The 22,799-nt window shown below is 33.6% G+C and overlaps 2 protein-coding genes across 2 annotated transcripts; both read right to left on the bottom strand.

Annotated features, from left to right (window-relative positions):
- Positions 6,224-6,962, bottom strand: LOC109724647 (probable calcium-binding protein CML18). The gene has a single exon (XM_020253531.1). The coding sequence runs from the start codon at positions 6,880-6,882 to the stop codon at positions 6,592-6,594; it is 291 nt and encodes a 96-aa protein (XP_020109120.1). The 5' UTR covers positions 6,883-6,962; the 3' UTR covers positions 6,224-6,591.
- Positions 9,990-10,904, bottom strand: LOC109706737 (probable calcium-binding protein CML18). The gene has a single exon (XM_020227711.1). It carries the CDS (start codon positions 10,507-10,509, stop codon positions 10,219-10,221), a length of 291 nt encoding a protein of 96 aa, XP_020083300.1. The 5' UTR covers positions 10,510-10,904; the 3' UTR covers positions 9,990-10,218.

Genomic DNA, 22,799 nt, shown 5'->3' with positions numbered 1-22,799 from the left:
ACTTTTAAATTTTAAAACTCGAATTTAAAATTTAAAATTTAAAATTTAAAATTTAAAATCTTAACTTTTAAAATTTTAAATTTTAAATTTTAAATTTAAGATCAAATTTACATATGAAAAATATACAAATTTAAATTTGAGTAGGAATAACTGTTCCCGCTTCTGTTCCCACCCTTAAAAATTGTTGATTGGGGAACAAAGGTCCCCTTTATTCTTCAACCAAACGTGGTATCAGAGTTTCAAATGGAGCCTAAATATTTTGTATAACTCATTATTTTTACCAATAAAAACCGCACTTCTTTATAAAGGTAAAGTTATGTATTAATCTCATATCTAAATTTGTTCCTTCATTTTCCAAGGTTGAATCTCTTTTTGATTTTGATCTCCTGTTAACAAATCTCATGCAGAGATTTTGCAACCTTAAAAAAGGTAAAAAAAAAATTTCATAGGACGGTAGTTGTACATGATGCGCTTATCTATTTTTCTTCTTAAGTCACGCTCAACACAGCACAGTTTTTAACACAATATATCTATCTTATTATCACTCTCTCTTTGGCCCCCCCCTTTTTTTTTTTTTTAAGATTTGAAATGAAGCAACTGATTTTTGATTCGCTTCAATATCTCTTTTTGGGGACATGCCCCAAATGGACTTGAAGTGCAATAAATAAATAAAAAAAGAACAAATTGTTACTCCTTAAAAAGAGGTACACTGAACCAATGAGATAGCTTTACCGAGCTCACTATTTGCCACATGATTCATCTGACAAAACCAACGTGATTGTCTCATGCACGTACGCGTAAGTTTTAAAGGGGCTTTGTAGCATACATGTTTGTAGTAAAAGAATATATTATAATATTAAAAATGCCACTTTTACAAATTATATGTATATACCATACAAAATATATATACCTCCTAATAGGAGACAAATAATTCATTTTTTACTTTTGTGCAACAAACAAACAATACCAGAATAGCTCTTATAATATCAATCTAATAGAAAACAAAAAATAGTATTGTAGACTTCTCAAAATATTAATCTTACATATTAAGTATTAATATGTTAACTCTCAAGTCTCAAGATATATAAAATATTCATTGGTCAATACATGGATATACATTGTAATTACAAAAAAAAAAAAAAAAAAAAATTATAAGGCCCATGCATGTAGCAATAATTACTGTGCAAGGGTAATGTTGTAAAATATGAGAAGCCCAAGGGTTGAAATGTTTCGTTAAGAAGCTCATATATACGATAACTTTAGGAAGATGGTATTAAATTTCGTGCTAGGCTGGAGCTAGGATTTGACTATTTGGAAAAGTGGGCAGGGGCCGGGGAACTCAAACAGTATATATAAATGTGTATAAACCCTGAATAATAATGCACAAAAAGTGGATGGTCAGAGAACCTCTGGTGTGTATTATGCGGTATTGTTTTGGAAATTGTAAATCACTTTTTGGTGGGATGTCTTGTTAGTAAATTTTTATTTATCTCGAATTTTGAAGAGTTTCTTCCTTTTCCCTTGAATGAGGACGTCATTATAGTCTGGGAGAGATTGCAGAGAGGGGGTGATGTCCTAAAGATACAGACACTGGTGGCGGCAACATGATGGACTATCTGGCGTGAAAGAAATAATGTTATTTTTACAAATCTGTTTACAGACGCTACGTTTATGGCCCAACGCATTAGAAAACTGACAACAGAATGAACGAAGTGCTGTCGAGCTCGGTGATATCTCCATCTTTTTTAGTTTCCGATTTGACGCTGTAATTATTTTTAACCTTTTTATTACTCTTATTTTACCTTTATTTTACCTTCCTTTTTAGATATTTTCTTTTGATTTTTTTCTTTCTCTTGAGGCCCTTACTGTCTCACTCTATATAATTAAATTTATTATCTGAATAAATGAAGTAGGTAGCGTGCTGCTTTTTTTCTCAAAAAAATAATGCAAAAAAAGTGTTAGCTTTTACTATTGTTCCCACGCAAAATGGTACGGTTGTCACTCACATGCAGAGCCCGAAATTTGGGGGACACGTGGTACGGTGGGAGTGCTTCCACGTGGAGCTTTAAGGAGCGGTCAAAAGTGACTTAACCCCAATGGGATCTCTCTCTCTTGGTCTCCCATGTTGGTAGCACAGCTGCTTGTTTGTGGCGATGTTTAATGTTAATTATTATATATTATTATATTTGGGAGTGCTTAGATGCGTGTTTGATTCTAAGGTTACGAGCGTTATTTCTTTTTCTTTTTTTTTTTGCTTTTTCATTCTAGGATGGTTTTATTTGGTAGTGGTGGAACAGTGGAAGGAACAAATTATGTGTCAGACCAATTAATTATCAATTAATAGTACTACTAATATTCATGTTCTTATCTTAATTATGTCTCATTACATATCACTACGAAAGATCTCTCAAAAAAAAAACATATCACTACGAAAGAGAACCCCTATGAGCTTTATCTCTAAAGAGAAGAGAAACTATTGTTCCATATGTGTTTTGTTTTGAGAAAATGAATGTCACATATTTCCACATGAAATAAAATTTTAGAGCTTAATTAAAGAATTAAGATCTATATATNTTTTTTTTTTTTTTTTTTTTTTTTTTTCCAACATTGCCCTTTCTGTTTTCAAAGTGTGTCTACATATAAAACAACCATTATAAGATAATTTTTATAATTATTAACAGATTTAAAATTTTAAAATAATTTAAATTTTAACAAACCTGCAAATTAAACATAATCAATTAATCTACTATAGTTTTTTGCTATTTCTTTTTATCAAATCAGCTGACTGCAATCAAAGAAAATTTTAACCTAAACAATTTAAGATTATGATTAAATAAAATAATTTATTTTATCACTACAACAGAATTAGATTATAGCGATACATGTTTGGGACACTTTTGTGTAAGTGTTCCATTTATGCCAAAACTTAAAAAAAATCTACTAATGCTTAAGTATAAAGCCCAATCCAACCAAAAATAAAAGATTATTCTACTCAACCAATCCCATCCAGCCCATTCGGCCCGATTACAAACAAAAAAGAAAAAAAAAAGAAAAATCGATTGTCATCTCCCCTTCTCCCCTCGCTCAATTTACTGAAATCCTAGACGAAGAGCCCTTCCCTCTCCTCTTCCTCCGCCACCGCAGCCAACGAGGTGTGTTCCGGCGGTTGCTAAATGCTTAAATAAGTGTTAGTAAATTAGCAGCACTCTTTTTATGTTATAGCGACACTCTTTAACTGTTACTATATATCTAGCCACCCCATATATAGCAACACTTTTTAAAAGTGTCGGTAATTTAGTAAGCAGCACTTTTTTTTGACTTATAACGACATTTAAAAGTGTCACTATAGACCGTTTTTGTTGTAGTGGCGACACAATCAAATTCTATAAATGCATAAGTAAAATTATTTTTTAAAGTTGTTCGTTTTGGGGCAAAGATATATGCATTGTGTAAACTATTAAATCCAAATCTACAGTTGGAGTGGGCCCTAGTCCTTGAATTATGGTGAAACAAATATAAATTTACCATGTATGTTTTGTTATCTATGCAGTAGATACATTAGATTTGATCAAATCGTATAAATATACAAGCGGTTCTCTAATATAAAAGTCAATTATATTAATTACCCCAAGTACGAGTTTATTTACTTTTCACAAAAAAAAGGCATAAAGACCCCTTAAGCGTTAGCTCTTTTGCATTTAGATGCATAGGCTTTTAATTTAGGCAAATAGACTCCCTAAATTTTATAAAATATTTTAATAGACTCATTTTCTCGATCAAAGTTATTAATTATATAGCCGTTATTATTGCATATTATGCACATCATATTGTAAGACTAATTAATTGTGAAGAAACATTTTTTTTTCTCTTCGAACTTTGACAAGCATGAGGCTTCAAAGAATAGAATGAGCCTGCTTTTAATTTCTGGAATCTTTTTTTTTTAAATTAAAATAGAAAAATTAATCTTTTTTTTTGTATTTTAAAGTTTTATAAGATTGTATACAAGACATACGATCAAAACGACTAGTAAATTTGATTATACTAGGCATATTAAATTTTTGATAAAATTTACAAAATCTAATTGTCAAAATTAATTAAAAATTCAGGATCAACTCAAAATTGCCCATAAGAATAATTTTGTGTTGTAAAATGATTGCACCATCTCATAAGTGGGTAACAACTTTTTCTTACGTGTAAGAGAAGCACATATGAGGTTGCTTAAACGTAAAAAAAGAGACACAAACGACCTTGTTAATCACCCTATACATAGAAAATAATAGAGTGTAATTTCCAAGGAATAGTATATGGCACTATATATGGTGATTATCACAATACCTTGATTAAATTGTACCTAAGCAGGGACGGAGCTATGTTGAGGCCGAGGGGGGGCCATGGCCCCCCCAAAATTTTATAATTTGCATAATAGTCTTTTTTATATAAAAAAATTAAAAAATATTTTTTTTATTTAATTTTAAAACTATGATGAGTAACCTGTTTATTTTTAAAAAATTTAGCGCTAATATAATGCTCTCTCAACTCTGAGTTTATTTATTTATTTTTTTGTTTAGTACCTTCATAATTTCTAATTATTTTAGATACTTTTTTATTTAATTAAATTAAAGGTTATATTAAAGTTAATAGTTCTGTCAACTAATAGTCATTTTACTATTATTGAGTAAAATAATATAAATAAAATAATTAGAAGTTAAGTAAGTATAAATAAAAAATGGGTAATGCTTTTTTACACTAATTATTTAGTCAATATATTTTTTCATCAAAAATTTGACTAAGTAAATTTTGTTTATTTGCTAAAATTTTGATTTGTATATATTTTTGGCCTCTTTCATAATCGAGTGCTAGTTTCGTCCCTATACCTAAGTACCCTGGCTAGCCTAGGTACAAAGCTTTTGATGAAGTAAGAAGCAATTATTGGTGGTCAATAGTCAAACAAGTGATTTTGGTCGTTTAATATTTTGCGAAGTTTATTTGAATATCAAAAAGTAATACTACAAGATCAGTATTGAAAATGCAGTTGATAAGTTAGATTTTAATTTTTATAATAACATCCATTCGAGACAAACATGATCTCCGAAAAACTAATTTACAAGCTAGTTTTATATATAGTTTGTTATTGCATTATAATTAGAAACTGACTCATTAACTATACTTCTATGTAACTTTTTACAGATATAAAATACCCATAATATTAATTACCTGTGCCTTTTTGTGAAATAAAAGGCGGAGAAGTTGTGGATTGAGGGAAAAGCCCATTGGGCTATTCTTGTTAAAGTGTCAATCAATAAGCTTTGTTGTCATTAGGGGTGGCAATACAGCTCGCTGTTCGCGAGCCAGCTCGTGTTCGGCTCGAAATGAGCTCGCCATCGTCTCGCTCGTTTAAGTTAATTCGAGTCCTTACACGTTCTGTTTTTTGTTTTTTCGTTTTTGGCTTGATATTAGCTCGTATACATATATTTTATATTTCATATAATTTCTCTTAATTATTTATTTTTATTTGTAAGTATCTCATTCTATATCCTTTGTCTTTTTATTATTTTATTTTTAGTACAGTTGCACTATCAATACGAGTTTAATTATAGCAATACTCATTTTTATGTATCGTTTCGTCTCTTAGATCAAGTGTCTAATGGCTTGGTTGTTGGTACCCGAGATTTATTTTCTATATCCTATTTGATTCACATTTCCAGCTAAGTATATTTCNTATGTTTTTTGTTTTTTGTTTTTTTCAAATTAGTCCTTCAAATATTTGAGATTTCATAAAAGGTCTCTTAACTATTTATGTTCATTTGGAAGTATCTCAAACTACTCCTTTGTCCATGTAAGTCCCAATTTTGTACAGTTGCACCATCTCAGCTAAAAGCAATCTAACTTTTTGTATCCGACCGTCCCTAGAGCAAGTGGCAAAGGGCTTGGTGGTTGGTACCCGAGACCCAAGTTCGAATCCTAGTTGATTCACATTTCCAGCTAAGTATATTTCTAAATGAAATAAAACGAAGCGGGTAGCGTGCTATCTATCTCTCAAAAAAAAAAAAAAAAAAAAATTTGTGATTTCACCTAATTTCATTATGATCTACTTATATCTGCTTCAAGAATATTATATATGCATTAAGAGTTAAAGAACAAAAGTAGATGGATTATGATGATAACATTACCATTTAAGGAGAATAAAATGAAAGGGAAAACACAGTAATTAATATTCACAAAGTAAAAGAAAAACACCAACTTTATAATAGCAACTTAATCCACACATGGTACAAACCACACAAGGGAGAAAAGAGGTGATTACAATACAGTTAACCTATCTTAATTATAGCAGTTAGAGCTCTATTACAATCACAAATTCACCACACTAGGATTATATTTATTGTCTTGGAATTCTTATTTTCTTGCCCCAGTTACTTTAGATGGTGTTCCCAGCAAAGCCAATTTTAACTATTTACATACTAGATTCATTGAATCGTTCAAATGTACTAAACGTCTGTGAATTCAGTGAATCTCTCTGTTAATAGCAAATTTGGCTTTGTTAATAACACCACCGTAGATATTACTTACCTCGCATGATCTGAAAGTAAATTAATAGGACACGATCTTCACGCCAAGCCTCTTCTGGGCGAACTCCACGAGATTATCGATCTCATCCTCTTCGATGTATCCGTTACCATCTACATCGGCGCGGCGGATGCCACGACCGCACTTCCAGCCACTGAAGCGGCCGCGGACGGAGCGGATGGCGCGCTGTAGCTCCTCGCGGCTGATACGCCCGTCCTTGTCCACGTCGAACCTCTTTAGCCACTCCTTGAACTCGTCCATCGTCATGTCCCCGTCCACCGATCGGGGCGCATTGTTCACGTTCCTGATCGCCATCTCTCACTTACCGCTCGACACACACACAAAAAAACAAACCCTAAGTATCCCTTCGACTGTGCAGCACTAGTACTTACACTTCTAGGGATTTATATGCCGAAAAAGCATGTTGTGTACTTTATTCCTTCCTTATAAATCATATTTTTCGTTGATTGAGCCTCCATTAAGACAAGAAATTTGGCGAGAAAGCGAACGAAACGTACCGGACAAGCGAGAATCTGGGGGGAGTGGGCGGCAGGCAAAGTTGGAATAGTATACAATTCTATTTGATCATGCGGGAAAGATTGAGAATCATTTAAAGGAAGGGTTTTAATCACCACATGATCGATGATCATCGATGTGTGATGCCCACGGAAAGCCCAGTGGTGCTGGTACAAAAGCGTAGATTTGAAAAGTGGAGGGAGAATCAGATGCCCAAATTAGGTTGGAGAAAAAAAAAAAAAATCAACTTTAGGATTCTCTACTTTTGAAATGATTGGATTTTTGGGCAAGATTTTTTCTTCAAATTAGAGCACGAGAATACTTTTTCTCTCTCTCTCTTTTTTTTCTTTTTTTTCTTTTTTTTTTTTTTTTCATTTTGACTGGTAAATTACAATCGTGAAAAACGTTTCAGCTGGGCCTGGGTCAGATCAGGGATTAGGCTAAGTCCATTACTGGCTGATTAGTGTGTAGAACATTCATGTTGCATCTTATGTACCTGTTTTGGCAAAACACACTGATTGAACGAAATTTGCAGGAAAAAGATGACAGGGAATCGAGAATAATGAAAAAGATAAATTGTGTACTTATCTAGCCTTTGCATGTGTCCACATGAATTTGGATATGTCCTTTACATGTGTCCACATGAATTTGGTGCATATCCGATCAATTTTCGTCTGACAAAGTGGTGAGCTCCGGGCTTTCTGGACGGTGCAAGTAGTCCCTTTGAGATCAACAAGTCGATGAAGAATAGAGGAGTCGATGGGAGATTGCAAGAGAAACCGTCGAAACCAAGGAAGAAAAACACGCCGGCGAAAGAAGCGGTAGCATGCTACCTTTTCTCAAAAAAAAAACACGCCGGTGAAAGAGAAATCCAGGAGGTCTTAATTAGCGTATGTTTGGTTATCCAAAAATGATTGAAGTGAAAAAAAATAATTTTTATAAAAATAACTTTTTTAAAAGTGACTTTTGAGTTAGATTGTTTTACGGGAAAACTTCAAAACCCCCCCTGTGGTTTCGCACTTTTTCATTTTAGTACCCTTTGGTTTTAAGTGAATCAAGTTAGTACCCTGTGGTTTTGCACTTTCTCACTTTAGTATCCTGTGGTTTAAAGTGTATCAAATTAGTACCCTATGATTTTATTTTTGTATCAAATTAGCATCATGTGATTTTATTTTTATATCAAGTTAGTACCCTGTGATTTTTAAACCACAGGATAACCACAGGGTACTAAAGTGAGAAATTACGAAACCACATGGTACTAAAGTGAGAAAATGTGAAACTACAGGGTGTTCACTTGATACACTTTAAACTACATGGTACTAAAGTAAAAAAGTGCAAAACCACAGGGTACTAACTTGATACACTTTAAACCGCATGGTACTAAAGTGAGAAAAAGTGAAACCACAAGGGGGGTATTTGAAGTTTCCCTTGTTTTATTGACTATAAAATAAAACATAAAAATTATAGTTTTGTGATTTCAATTATTCGTTTACATATAAAGAAGTATAAATACAAAAAACGCGCGACTTATGCTCGTAATTTAAATTAAATATTTATATTTATATTCAAAATTTAAAATTTAAATTTAGACTTAAATCTGATTTGAATTTATAATTAAAATTTAAAGCATATAATTAAATTTAGATAATTCATAACTGAAATTAAAATAAAAAATCAAATTTCAATATAATAATTAAAACCTTAATTCAAAATTGAATTTATAATTTGAATTTATGATTTGATAAAAATTTTAATTTACTATTTGATCTCAAATTCTAAATTCAAATATGAATTCACAATTTGAATTAAATTTTAAATTTTAAATTAAAAATTGAATTTAAATCATAACTCAAATTGAGCATTTAAACTTATAATTCAAATTCAAAGTTCAAAATGAAACTCATTATTGAAGTTAAATTCAAAATGCAAACTTAAATTTGAATTTGAATTTTAAAGTAAAAATTTAAATTTTGAATTCAAGTTTCAATCAATAATTTGAATTTTTGAAATTTAAATTTAGACTTAAATCTGATTTGAATTTATAATTAAAATTTAAGACATATAATTAAATTTAGATCATTCATAACTGAAATTAAATTAAAAAATCAAATTTCAATATAATAATTAAAACCTTAATTCAAAATTGAATTTATAATTTGAATTTATGATTTGAATAAAAATTTTAATTTACTATTTGACCTTAAATTCTAAATTCAAATATGAATTCACAATTTGAATTAAATTTTAAATTTTAAATTAAAAATTAAGTTTAAATCATAACTCAAATTGAGCATTTAAACTTATAATTCGAATTCAAAGTTCAAAATGAAACTCATTATTGAAATTAAATTCAAAATGCAAACTTAAATTTGAATTTGAATTTTAAAGTAAAAATTTAAATTTTGAATTCAAGTTTCAATCAATAATTTGAATTTATAATTTGGAACAATTTGATTTCAAAGTTCAAATTAAAATTCCTAGCCAAAAATAAGGCTATTAATATAAATTTATATTTTAAATATTTAAATTTGTTGGGGCAAGAATAGTAGTAGAATGAATGAACTTGCTGAAAATTGGGTTGTCAACTTAAAATAAACAGTGTACTATCTTATAATGTTTATTTGTATCGATCTGAACAGCTAACAATAATAACTCGTTGGACTAATGTGATGTGGGAATCAGAATTATTTTTTCATCTGATGTGAAACTATAGGGATATAATATTACGCCTCGATTTGTTTCGTTTAATTTGCTCCTAAGCCAAACATGCATGTGAGGGTCTATTTGTTTTGTTAGGACGAAGGGTGTGGGGTTCACGCGTTTCACAATCGACTTTGCACGGTTGATCCAAATGCTATGAGTAGGAGTTCAAATGATCTTATCATAATCTTTTTTAATTCCTTAATAAAATTTTACGCAAAACAAATATGTTCTAAGTATCAGCCATACAATACATAGAGGATAGAGCAAAGCAAGTCGTCTATCATGCTATTATATTCGTTACAACAAGGAGGAAATTGGTTGTTTAAATTTTACAGGAGTATGTTTAACATAACAATATCTAGGTGCAAAACTCTTAAACAAAACAATTCCTTAATGTTTGGATTTTAAAAAAATATCAAGATTTTCCTTTTGTTAGTAGTAATCGTAATCGTTGATCTTCATATGAAGACGCTTCTGCGCGTATCCGACCAGCCTGCCGATCTCCTCCTTATCGACGAGCCCGTTCCGGTCGGCGTCGGCTTCCTTCACCCCCTCGCGAGCCTTCCACCACGCGAACCACGCGTGCAGGCTGCGCAGCGCCTGCTGCAGCTCCTCCCTGCTGATCCGCCCGTCGCGGTTCGCGTCGAACTGCTTCAGCCACGCTTTGAACTCTTCGATGCTCATCTCTCTCTGCGGAAGCACCCGGTAACACATGAAGGCCATGGTTAACTTCACCAATTAATGTTCTCTTAAGCTAATTGAGAATAGAGGAGAGGCCAATTGAGGCCTTTTATTAATTTAACAATCGAGCACGAACACGTTTTTCTCAAGTGGCGCAAAACCTGGTTCCCACAATTTAAAATCTCTAGTCCCTGAACTTTTAAATATGTTACATGTTAGTTTCGAAACATTAGATAATGTTTAATGATATTTAAAAAGTAGTCATTATTTTTTAAATCTTGGGCTTTGTAAGTGTTTATGTGAAAAGTATAAGAATCAAATTGCAAGTTTGGGTATATACAGAGAGAGAACAATTAATAAACAACTCTTGTGTGGTGGGCTTGACCGGATTTGGTCCTTAATTTGAACAAAGAAAATCGGGTGAGAAAAGGAACAGCAACTAATTAACTTTATTCTCCATTATCTTGTTTGCGTGCATCTTTTTTGAGATGCTGCACAACCCCGGAAGTGAAAGTCCATTCAAAAGTCCGCAGGATTTTTTTTTTTTTTTCTTTTTTCTTTTGTTAACTTTCCACCTCATGAATCGTTTGACGTGATATTTGCGTGAAGGCCAATATAGGATTATTCTATTTTACTGCTTAGGTGGAAAAGTAGTGGTAAGTTCAAATTTATGATTTAGGGTACCTCCATTTTTTTCCAATAACATTTGACTATGTTGTAACCCTAATTGATTCACATTTCCAGTTAAGTTCATTTCTAAATAAAATAAACGAAGCGGGTAACGTACTACCTGTCTCTCTAAAAAAAAAAAAGAAACATTTGGCTACGTTGGAGCTTCTACGGCGAATGTTTTCGTGTTGAGAATTATCTAAAGATCGTGATGACTTTTCCGATGATCAATGTCATGATAGTTTAGCCCTGCGCCTGTGCCTGTGCCTATGATAGTCTTAATTAGTTCTGTCGATGGTTGTATCCGAGATCTCAAGTTCGAATCCTACTTGATTCACATTTCTAGCTAATTAAAATTATTTTTAAATGAAATAAACGAAGCGGGTAACGTGCTACCTATCTCTCTCAAAAAAAAAAAAAAAAGTACTGTCGATGTCGCTGTCATTAATGAATTAAATAAAGTAAATATGGATTCATTTAATCAAGTGATCAAAAAGCTTCTTCCTCTAGAGAGTTACATCGTGATCTCAAAATTACACCAAACGAGGATGGATGAAATTAAACATAAACCCAAATCACGCAACTTGATTTAGATCTGGTCCTGGTTCGCCCGTTAACTTCGCGTGAGGTTAATTTGATCTTGTGCAAAATGTGTACAGTTACTGGGTTAATTAGGACCCAATTTTTCCGAGCCCACTCGCCAGGCTTTATTCTAAGCGTTGCGGTCTGCGACAACAACATCCGCCCATTTTCCACCAGCTTCCGCGATTATGATGCAGCCAACAACCACAAAATTGTACCACCCATAACGTGCGTATGGAATTGCACTTGTTTGATGTTAAATATTATGAATGAATAAGATATATCATGGCTAATTTCTCATAAGATTCTTTGAAGACCCACTACAATAAAAACGGTCTATAGCGACACTTTTAAATATAGGTACATGTCAAAAAAGTGCTGCTAGCTAAAATTACCGACACTTTTAAAAAGTGTTGCTATATGTGGGGTCGCTAGGTATATAGTGACAGTTAAAAAGTGTCGCTATAACCTAAAAGAGTGCTGCTAATTTACCAACACTTATTTAAGCATTTAGCAACCGCCGAAACTCTATCTTGTTGGCTGCGATAGTGGAGGAGGACAACAGTAAAGGCTCTTTGTCTAGAATTTCAGTGGATTGAGTGAAGAGAGAAGAAAAGATGGTAATTGATTTTTCTTCTTTTTTTTCTTTTCTGTTTGTAATCAGGCCAAATGGACTGGGTGTGGTGGGTTGAGTAGAGTAATCTTTTATTTCTGGTTGGATTGGGCTTTATATTCAGACATTAGTAGATGTGTTTTTAAGTTTTAGCATAAGTGGAACACTTACTCAAAAGTGTCCAAAATATGTGTCCCTATAACCTAATTCTGTTGTAGTTGTACAATATACACAAAACAAGAAAGAAAAAAGAAATAAAAAGAAAGGGAACGTAATCTCACTTTGCAGTAGAAGTACAAACACCAAATCGAAGCTTATTATATCCCATCGGAGAGAGTTCTCTCTGTAGTAGAAGTACAAACACCAAATCGAGGTTATTAATTAGTTTGATCATTTGAGTTTTATACAAGAAGTAGCAAAAATACCAAATCCGATAGGCTCCGTTTTGTATCGTTTCTGTTTTTAGTTTTTTTACTTTTAAAAACAAAATCAGAGTTTTCTTTTGAAAAAGAACATGCCTGATATCATATATATTTTTATGTTCTACTTTTAAAAATTATTCTTTTATTTTAAAATTATCGCCCTTCTCCTCCTCCTATCCGGGTTAATTAGCTTGTCTTATTCTCATTCTCTCTTTTTTTTTTTTCTTTTCTTTTTTCGAGAGATAAATAGCACGCTATCCGCTTCGTTTATTTCATTTAGAAATAAGCTTAGCTAAAAATGTGAATCAATCAGGATTCGAACTTAGGTCTCGGGTACCAACCACCAAGCCCTTTGCCATTTGTTTTAGGGACAGTTGGTCTCTCTCTTTTTTTCCTTTTTTTTTTTTGAGAGAGATAGGAAGCACGCTACCCACTTCGTTTATTTCATTTTAGAAATAAACTTAGCTGGAAATGTGAATCAACTAGGATTCGAACTTGAGTCTCGGATACCAACCACCAAGCCCTTTACCACTTGCTTTAGGGACGGTCGGTCTCTCTTTTTTAATTATTTGATTCTCGTGAAGGGGTGGGACCTGATCCTCGCGTCCTAACTTGGTTAAGATTTTTTTTTATTTCATCAAATCAATGAATAAAGCGGATAGCGTGCTACCTTTTTCTCAAAAAAAAAAATTATTTGATTCTCCGCTACAGCTATTAGATTTAATATTTTGTTATAAAAATAAAATAAAAAATATTTTTTAAGATTATTTTACTACCAAAAGCCAAAACATAAACAATCTAAAAGATATTTTTTAAAAAAAATAAAATAAATGCAATACCAAACTAAGCCTTAGCTTGCAAAACAGACAATCCGGGCCAAACAGAAGGATCTATTAGAGTTCTTCTTGGACTTAGTTGAGTGCTATTTCAGGCCCAAGGAGTTGCCTTTTTCTATTTGCTCCATCAATTTGAGAACATATTTTTGCCTAATTATTCCTTTTATACGTGGAGAGAAAATGTTGGAGAGAGGAAAAGAAAATTAATTCATGCTTTTCTCTACTTTTTCTTAATTTTGACGTTGCATCACTCACTATATATGTGGACACCATATATAATACCAAAGCAATTTCGCCACGAAATTATACTAAAATTCTAGCTTTTTCAGGAAACTGAAATATGGACTTTTGCATACATACACAGTAGGATGGGTTAATGGTTATGTTGGTCTAAAGTGACAAACAATCTGCTATGTGGCCAAAGATCAAATTTTGACCGAGCCACATTCAAAATGACAAGAGACAAGACTAGGCCAAGTCATATCTGAAGCGTGAGACTTAGGGATGTCAATGGATACGGATACCTGAATTTTATCCGAATCTGAATTCGAATCCGAATCCGAACGGAGCGGATTTTACCCGATGTAAATAAATATAGATTTTGATATGGATATTAAAAAAAAAATCCGACAGATTCGGGTTCGGATATGGATATTTAAAAAACATCCGAATCCGAACCCGAACCCAACCCGAACCTGAATTTGAATCCGAATAAATTTACTATAATGCAATATATAAAAAAAATTCAAACCATTAGATCTGAATTTAAATGCCAAAAAAACTCGTACTTTTATAACCGAAATCCTAGTAGTCAAAGCCTTCCCAAACCCTAATTGTAAAAGCCTCAAAAGAGAGGATGCTTGTATCTCCCTTTTAATTCCTCCCCATTCCCAAGAGGCCAAGAAGGTGGCCATTCTCTCGTTAGCTTCTTTAGCTTGTTGCTTCCTCACTAAGAATCATAAACTCAAATCTAAGAGAAAGAAGGTAAGAATTTTTTTAAAAAAAATTGATGTGGGTTTCTTACTTTCTTAGATTTTTAATATTTATGTGTTTTTTTTTTCTCACTTTTTAATTTTAATCTCTTAGTTTTTATGGATTGTTGGGCAATCGAACTTTATTTTCCTTTTTAACTTTTTAGAAATTTTTTATTTCGTTTTTTCCTTAGTATTTTTAACTTTAGTCTCTTCATTTTTATGGATTATTGGGGAATGGAACTATCAAATTTTTAAAATTTTTTATTAAATATTTAAAAATTGTATTACTGTTTTTAATTATTTAAGTTTATATTTTTTATATTTGGATGTAGTTATTATATGGCATAAATGTTTAATGTTGTATTTGAATATGTATTTTAGAACTAGTGTTTTTTATAATATGTTTCGAAATTTTGAAACTTGGAGAATCGGGTTTCGGGTTTTTGGTCGGGTTCGGAATTTTAAAAATCTGCCTCGAATCCGACCCGTTGACATCCCTAGTGAGACTAGTTAAGCCAAGTCCTCGAAACCCGAGAACGCTGTATCTGTATTTTTTAAATGAATAGTCGTATATTTCTAACCGTTCGAGATTTTAGGATTAATGGTTAGTACCAAATAATTCGACAGTTCAAAATCCAGGTTATAGCAATTAAAAAGTAAGGGGAGGGGGAAACCAAATGAGAAAGCAGGTTAAAAAAATTATAAGGAAAAAGTAAATATCCGATAAACTGGGATGCAAAGTTTAATATAAGCAACAGTGAACATATATATATATATATATATATGATATGCTCAGGCTTTTTTGAGCAACCACACATCACATACATACACTGCTACGTACCTTAAGAAGCAGCAACTAACTACGTACCTGCACCACGCACTTAAAACTATATAGTTCACACGCTACTTAGGTCAGACGTAGATAAAACCATGCAAAATAGTAGCTTAATTACTAACTGGTGACTAATCGAAGATGCGCGATTGTCTCCGTACGTGCGTTCACACGCATGCACGGATACTAGTTATTAGTGACCAGGACGATCCCCCAGTGCTTCTCCGCATGAGCAGTGAGCTTCTTGATCTCCTGATCGCCGTCGACGGCGCGGTTGTGGTTGAGGTCGGCTTTCTGGACCGCGAACCAGGCCCTGAGGTGGACCGAGTGCACCCCGAGCGTGCGGAGCGCGTCTTCGAGCTCCTTTCGGCTGATCTGGCCGTCGCCGTTGGCGTCGACGACCTTCAGCCACCTCTGGAACTCTTCCATCGTCATCTGGCGTTTGTTGTGCATGAAGTGAACCATGGCGGCCTCGAGGTGTAGTAGATTATATATTCGGACTAGAGAAGAAATATTAACTCAGATATATATATTTGCTTGTTGTTGTTTGCTTAAACGGCTAATTTGGCGCGATATTTATAGGCAGGATAGATATTCAGGATCAACTTTTGCTTGCGCCAAGTGCACCACGTCATCCCGTGCACCTTCCGTTAAAAATGCATCAGCTATAATTGCATGTATTTTTCTTAATTAGTTAGCTGTAATAGAGAATATTGCAAATAATTTATTTTATTGGTGATCGGGAACAGCTAAAAACTTATAAATCTCGTAATAGTCTTACATTTACATGACTAACGTGGTGCACCAAGTAGTCTAGGCATTAATTTCTCGATGCGCATGGTGAACTACACGAGTGACGAGCGGGAAAATGCAAAATCACGTAAGAAGAGGTCCACACAAGAAGTTATATTCCTTACGCAGATGGAGACTGCTGCATCCTCGATAGGTTGGTTAATAATTGACGTTCTTATTCCTCCTTATCCTATTTTACGGTACGGTCTTTGCAAATTGCACGTCCAAAGTTAAATTAATAGTCCCTCAAGTTCATTTTAACCTTTATGATTCGATTCAATCTGACCCTCATCTACGAGATAGAATGCCAACTATTAATTCAAAAAATCACTACAACAGAATTAAGTTATAGGGACACATGTTTGGGACACTTTTGAGTAAGTGTTTCATTTATACTAAAACTTAAAAACACATCTACTAATGCCTAAATATAAAGTCCAATCCAACCAAAAATAAAAGATTACTCTACTCAATCCACCACACCCAGTTCATTTGGTCTGATTACAAATAAAAAAGAAAAAAAAAAGAAAAATTAATTACCATCTTTTCTTCTCTCTTCACTCAATCCACTGAAATTCTAGACGAAGAGCCTTTACTGTCGTCCTCCTCCGCCACCGCAGCCAACGAGATAGAGTTTCAGGGATTGCTAAATACTTAAATAAGTGTTGGTAAATTAGCAGCACTTTTTTAGATTATAGCGACACTCTTTAACTGTCACTATATACCTAGCGACCTCACATATAGCAACACTTTTTAAAAGTGTCGGTAATTTTAGCTAGTAGCACTTTTTTGACATGTACTTATATTTAAAAGTGTCGCTATAGACCATTTTTGTTGTAGTGTTTGTACAACATTTTTCTAACTTTTTATGAATGTCACGAGCTGAATTATTTTGAGAAGATGGGGGCATGACGCACGAGGCATGACACACGAGGAATGACGCATTGCGCAAGTTCCCATTCAAAAGGGTGGTCTAAGGAATCTATTTAATTGAGCTTACTTTACAACAAATGATTTCTCAATAAAGATATTTCAGATATTATACATCAAATTTAATGAGTGGGTGAATATTTGTTTGTTTTAACTTTTAAACAATGATACGTCAATTGCAAATTAAATTCTATTAAAGATACCGAAATTACGAGCTAATGCTAGATAAGGTTAAGTTTTACCAAGTGTTGTAAGTGTAGATAGCAAGTTAGCAACAAGCTAATACTAAATCTATTTAATATAATCTCTCAAAAAAAAAATCTATTTAATATAAACTTCTACTTTATGGATATTGGTCTAAGTACCTTTATACTTAATAATAACTTTTACTTAATATATTACTACCTTTATATATAGAGGCACAAACTAAAATTCCAGAGTAGTTTGATCCATGCATTTTTCCTAAAAGAACTTAAAAGGAGTTCAATAGAAGTCTTTAGTTATATTAACTTGATACAAATGCAACATTTAGGAGTTGTTTGGTTCTTGGAAAAAGCGTGGAAAAATTTTTTCCAAAATTTTTTTTATGAATTTTCTTTTTCAATTTTCTGTACGTTTGGTTTAAAAAGAACTTACTTTTTTGAAAACTTTCCAAATTTTATGAAAAATTAGTATTTTCGTTTTTCTAAAAAAATTTGAAAAACAAAAATATTAATTTGTCATGAAATTTGAAAAATAAATTTTTTTAAAAAATTATTTTTTCTTGAAATTAATTAAATGGACGAAAAGCTGAAAAAGAGATTTTTCATGGAGAAATTTTTTTCGAAAAAATTTTTTCTACGCTTTTCCAACGAACCAAACACCTCTTTAGAAACTAATTTTCGAGATAAGCAACTGGATATTTATTAGTTTTTCGCATTGTAATATAAAATAATATTCCGAGTTTTTCGCATTGTAATATAAAATAATATTCTGAGTATTAAAAAAAAAATCATGTTTTTGTAGATTTCTAAAAAAATAAGGATTTAGTGTTGTATAAATCAATTTAATTACCACAATAAATTACTAAGAGGACTGGAAATGTAAAACGATGAGGTATCGACCAAAATTAAATTTAATTAGTATTAATTTCAACAAAATCATTGATATGGTGAAGTGGTGGATCACATCAACATGCTTAAGAATCAAAAAAGACGTAGGTGGACCTTACTTTCGGGTCCAACTAGATTATTCCAAAGGCACCGGATTCAATTACAACACTAAACCAAAATTTATATTTTAGCTTTTTTAAAAAAAAAACTTTGCTTTTAGTGGGGAGTTCGCTAACAACGCCTTGTTAACGAGTCCCAATACATCATCGCATATCACTATTATCTCTAGCCGAGAGTAATAATCCTTTCCTCTAATGTTTAAATTTTTTTTGAATTTTAGTATTTTCTAATACCTAATGAAACATTGGATACAGTCAAAACTAATACATGACAGCGAATCGAGGGCGGCTCTCCAACGAGGCATCGTTGGGGAGTTCCAACTGAAATTTTATCCGTATTTATCTATCAACTCTTACGCTTTTAGTATTCCATTTCTCAACTGAAATTTTATCTGTATTTATCTATTAACTCTTATGCCTTTAGTATTCCATATCTTTGAGAGTGATAGTTCACTCTAACCACTTGTTACTAGCGTGTAGATACCACCAACGCATGATTGGCCCTATTGGAGCTTTTATAGAAGTATTTTTCATGTAGAGTTATTTGAAAAATCTTAAAAAGTTCTATCCCTTTTCAAATCTTTCAAGTAGTTTATCATTCAAATCAAAATGTTCAAGTTCAAGAGATTTTGAATTTGAAGCCAGATATCTTTTTCAGCTCCCTATTCCAGTATAGATATACATCTGTAGGATTGAACTGGTATTGGATATTAAACGAAATAGAAACTATATTGATTCCTTTGGTGGAGTGTTTATTAATATCATTTTTGTAGAAGCAAATAAATAGCTAAATACCTCCATATTAATATGGCATATATCTAGCTAGACTGAAGCTTCTGCAAAAATATTGTTTAGATAGTAACTAATAAAAATTTAAGTTTGAATGAAGTTAAATGCACAATCTTCAATTACAAGCTTGCTTTTTGGGGGTCCAAATGCTCTTTTGAGCAACTTGATCGAACAAAAAATTTTAGAACTTTTACCAATTTGCTTATTCCTGCTTTTCCCGTAGACAAATGATTCTCTAGAATGCCCAAACAGGCACTAGTTAGATGCTCTTCAACAATAAGCCACTAAATATCATTAGCACCAAGTAAAGAAGATGCAAAACTAAATATAAAAAAAAAGAAGATGCAAGTGTCATTGACTTAGTCAAAGGGCTTTCGTTGGTGATTAATTTTTTAAAAGGATTGAATGGGAACTACTTAGGTAGCGTTTGGTTCGGGAACAAGGGAGAGAATAAGCCCTTGTTCCCTCCTTTGTTTCCATACGCAGGGATCTGTTTAGTTCAACATAAAATCATGAGAGATGATTTTTTAATGGAAAAATTTTTTTGGCTGAAAAATAATTTTACGTTTTGTAGAAAAAAAAGTAATTTTTTATCGATATTTGTTTAGTTGAAAAAAAAATTTACAGTTGTTTAGTTTGGTGGAAAAAAAATAAATGAAAAATCTTTTACACCGCTTGAGTTTTCGTTTTCTGTCGAAAAACAACAGAAAACGAAAATTTCAATTTTTTTCCAAATCAATAAAAATACTTTTATGGAAAAATATTTTTACATCGAACCAAACAAACAGAAATACATTTTTCATATTGAAAATAAATTTTCAGTTCATTTTACGCGAACCAGGCGCCCCCTTAGTTGATTGGACTAAGGTGTTTTTGTTATCTATAATTTTATTAGTGTTGAGGAATCTAATAATATCATTGGCAGAATAGTAATGCTGTTGGAAGATGCAGAGCACAGTATCTTCGTGTCGTTTTCCAAAGAAAATCTTTTCTGTAATAGTGATTTTACTTAGAATTTATATCTAATTAATCTTTATAAGCCGCGCGATAATAGCTGTAAATTGAATCGATGTCAAAGAAAATTAAACTTTTATCATATTTGTTAATAAATAATATGTTTGATTAAATATTATTGTTTTTAAATGAAACTTATCTTATATAGTTAGGGGTGTAAAACAGGCCGGGTGGCACATGGGCCGCCCGGCCCGGCATTGCCTCGGGCCGAGCTACACTACGACGGTACTGTAGCACCCGTGCCGGGCCAGCCCGGCCCGAACCTCTGGACCGTCCTGGGCCGCTCCTCTGCGGCCTAACGGCCTGGCACGGCCCGAACGGGTCTGGTCGTGGCGGGCCGAGGGGAGGCGGGCGGCCCGGCATGGCACGGCCCTTTTGGGCCGGGCCAGCACGGCCCGGACTCCTAAGGCCCAAGGCAAGGCCTTAGGGCATAAGCTCCTGGGAGGAGGGAAGCCCTCCTCCTCCTCCCCAGGAGCTTGAGGAGTAGCGCCCATGGCGCCTCCCGCGGCGCCTCCGCCCACGGCCCCTGCCCGCCCTCGCGCCGGCCCGCGGGGCCCCCCCTGGCCGAGGCCCCCGTGGCGCCGATGCCGGCCCCCGAGGCCCTCGCACTGGCCTCCCGCGGCGCCTCTGCCTACAGCCCCCGCTGCGGCACCGAAGGCCTCGGCCTCGGCCTCGGCCCCGGCCCCCATATCCAAGGCCCCACCCCGTCCGGCCATCCCCCTCCACCTCGTCCGGCCATCCCCTTCTACATCCCTGACCTCTCCCCCCGGCGGCCCCTACCTCCTCCCTGGCACCCTCCTCTGAGAACTCCCTACCGCCTTCCTCAATTTTTTTTTTTCAAAAAAAAAATACAAATTTATTATTTTTTAAAAAATTAAATATTTACTATATTATAATTATTTTTATAAATTTTTAAATGATTTAATCAAATTTAAAATAATTTTTAAAAAAAATTAAAAAATAAATATTTTAAGAGGCGGCCCAAAGCACGGCCCGGCCCGGCCTGAAATTGAAACTAGGCCGGGCCGGGGCGACTACTAGCCCGTTTCGGCCCGAAAAATGTGGCCTAGCACGGCCCACATTATACCCCAATATACTTTCTCTTTTTTCGTGTATAAGGCGACATGATGATAAAAGAAACTGGTTCAATTAATATCTGACTAAGTACTAGTTTGTTTCTCTGCTTCACGGTATGTATTTACTAATCCTCTTCCAATTTTATCTGCATGTATTCCACTAGAAAGGAAATTCTTGGAGTTACCCTCTGTGGTTTCGCACTTTTTCACTTTAGTATCCTGTGGTTTGAAATGTATCAAGTTAGTACCCTGTAGTTTCGCACTTTTTCACTTTAGTATTCTGTGATTTAAAATGTATCGGTTAGTACCCTCTGGTTTCGCAATTTCTCACTTTAGTACCCTGTGGTTTAATATTTATATACCTCAAAATGGATAATAAAAAGATAAAATTAAAACCACAGAGTACTAAATTGATACAAAAATAAAACCACAGGATATTAATTTGATACACTTGTAACCACAAGTTACTAAAGTGAGAAAGTGCGAAACCAAAGGGTACTAACTTGATAAACTTTAAACCACAGGGTACTAAAGTGAGAAAGTTCGAAACCACGGAGGGGTATTTGCAGTTTCTCCGAAATTCTTTAGATCTCCAACGAAGGGCCCTTTATGACTGGTTGATGTGCTTCGACCTGTCGACTAACTATACCTATAGCCCAATTAGCATGAACCTGAAGATAACACAATATGAGAATAAGTAGTCCACTATCTTCTGCTCACGTCCTCATAGAGCACATGTTTGGTCCACCGTTTCAACCCCGTTTTCCAGGTTATCGGTTGTTCGAACCATTCTCCTTAACACCAATAACATGGAAATCTTCACTGTGGTCGGGATTTCAGTTTCTAGATCCTCGTAGTGAGCCCATCTCTTAATCCATCGTCCGTAAGAAAGTCTTCTTTTTTTTTTTTGAGAGAGAGAAAAAGGTAGTATGCTATCCGCTTCGTTTATTTTATTTAAAAATAAATTTAACTAAAAATGTGAATCAACTAGGATTCGAAATTGGGGCTCGGATATCAATCACCAAGTTCTTTTACCACTTGCATTAGGGACGGTCGGTGAGGCGTCCGTAAGAAAGTCACAACGAGAAATAAATCAAAATTAGGTAGTTTTAGAGATGTAAGAAGTCCCAACAGATGCTATCTTATGTTCGCAGCTTAGTGAGGTTGTGGGTTGAATAGCATAGGCAAAGGTGGCTATGTAATCAATAACTTTTTTTTTTCTTGTTTTTTTGAGACCTCATTATCTCAACTATGTAGCCAAGTTTTGGGCATGTTTGGCCTAGATTCTAGAAAAATGATCTGTGCAGAAGTAACTTTGATTTGGAGAATTGATTTTTGTGTAAAGCTATAGAGCGTTTGGCTGAGTTTAGATAAAAGTGATTTTTCTAAAGTGATTTTCGAAAGCTGATTGGCAAAAAAATTTTGATGCCTGTATATATTAATATTTTTACTAAATTTTATTTTAAAATAATTTAAAATAAAAATTTAAATTAAAAATTTAAATTTGAATTAAAAGTATAATTTTTAAATTTCAAATTTCTACAAAAAATAAATTTGAAATTTCAAAATTTTATATTTAAAATTTGAATTTTT

The sequence above is a fragment of the Ananas comosus genome, linkage group 2, assembly GCF_001540865.1.
Source record: "Ananas comosus cultivar F153 linkage group 2, ASM154086v1, whole genome shotgun sequence".
In the NCBI taxonomy this organism is placed as follows: Eukaryota; Viridiplantae; Streptophyta; class Magnoliopsida; order Poales; family Bromeliaceae; genus Ananas; species Ananas comosus.
Note: the sequence above shows the minus strand (reverse complement) of the source record. Positions and strands in the feature narration are given on the sequence as shown.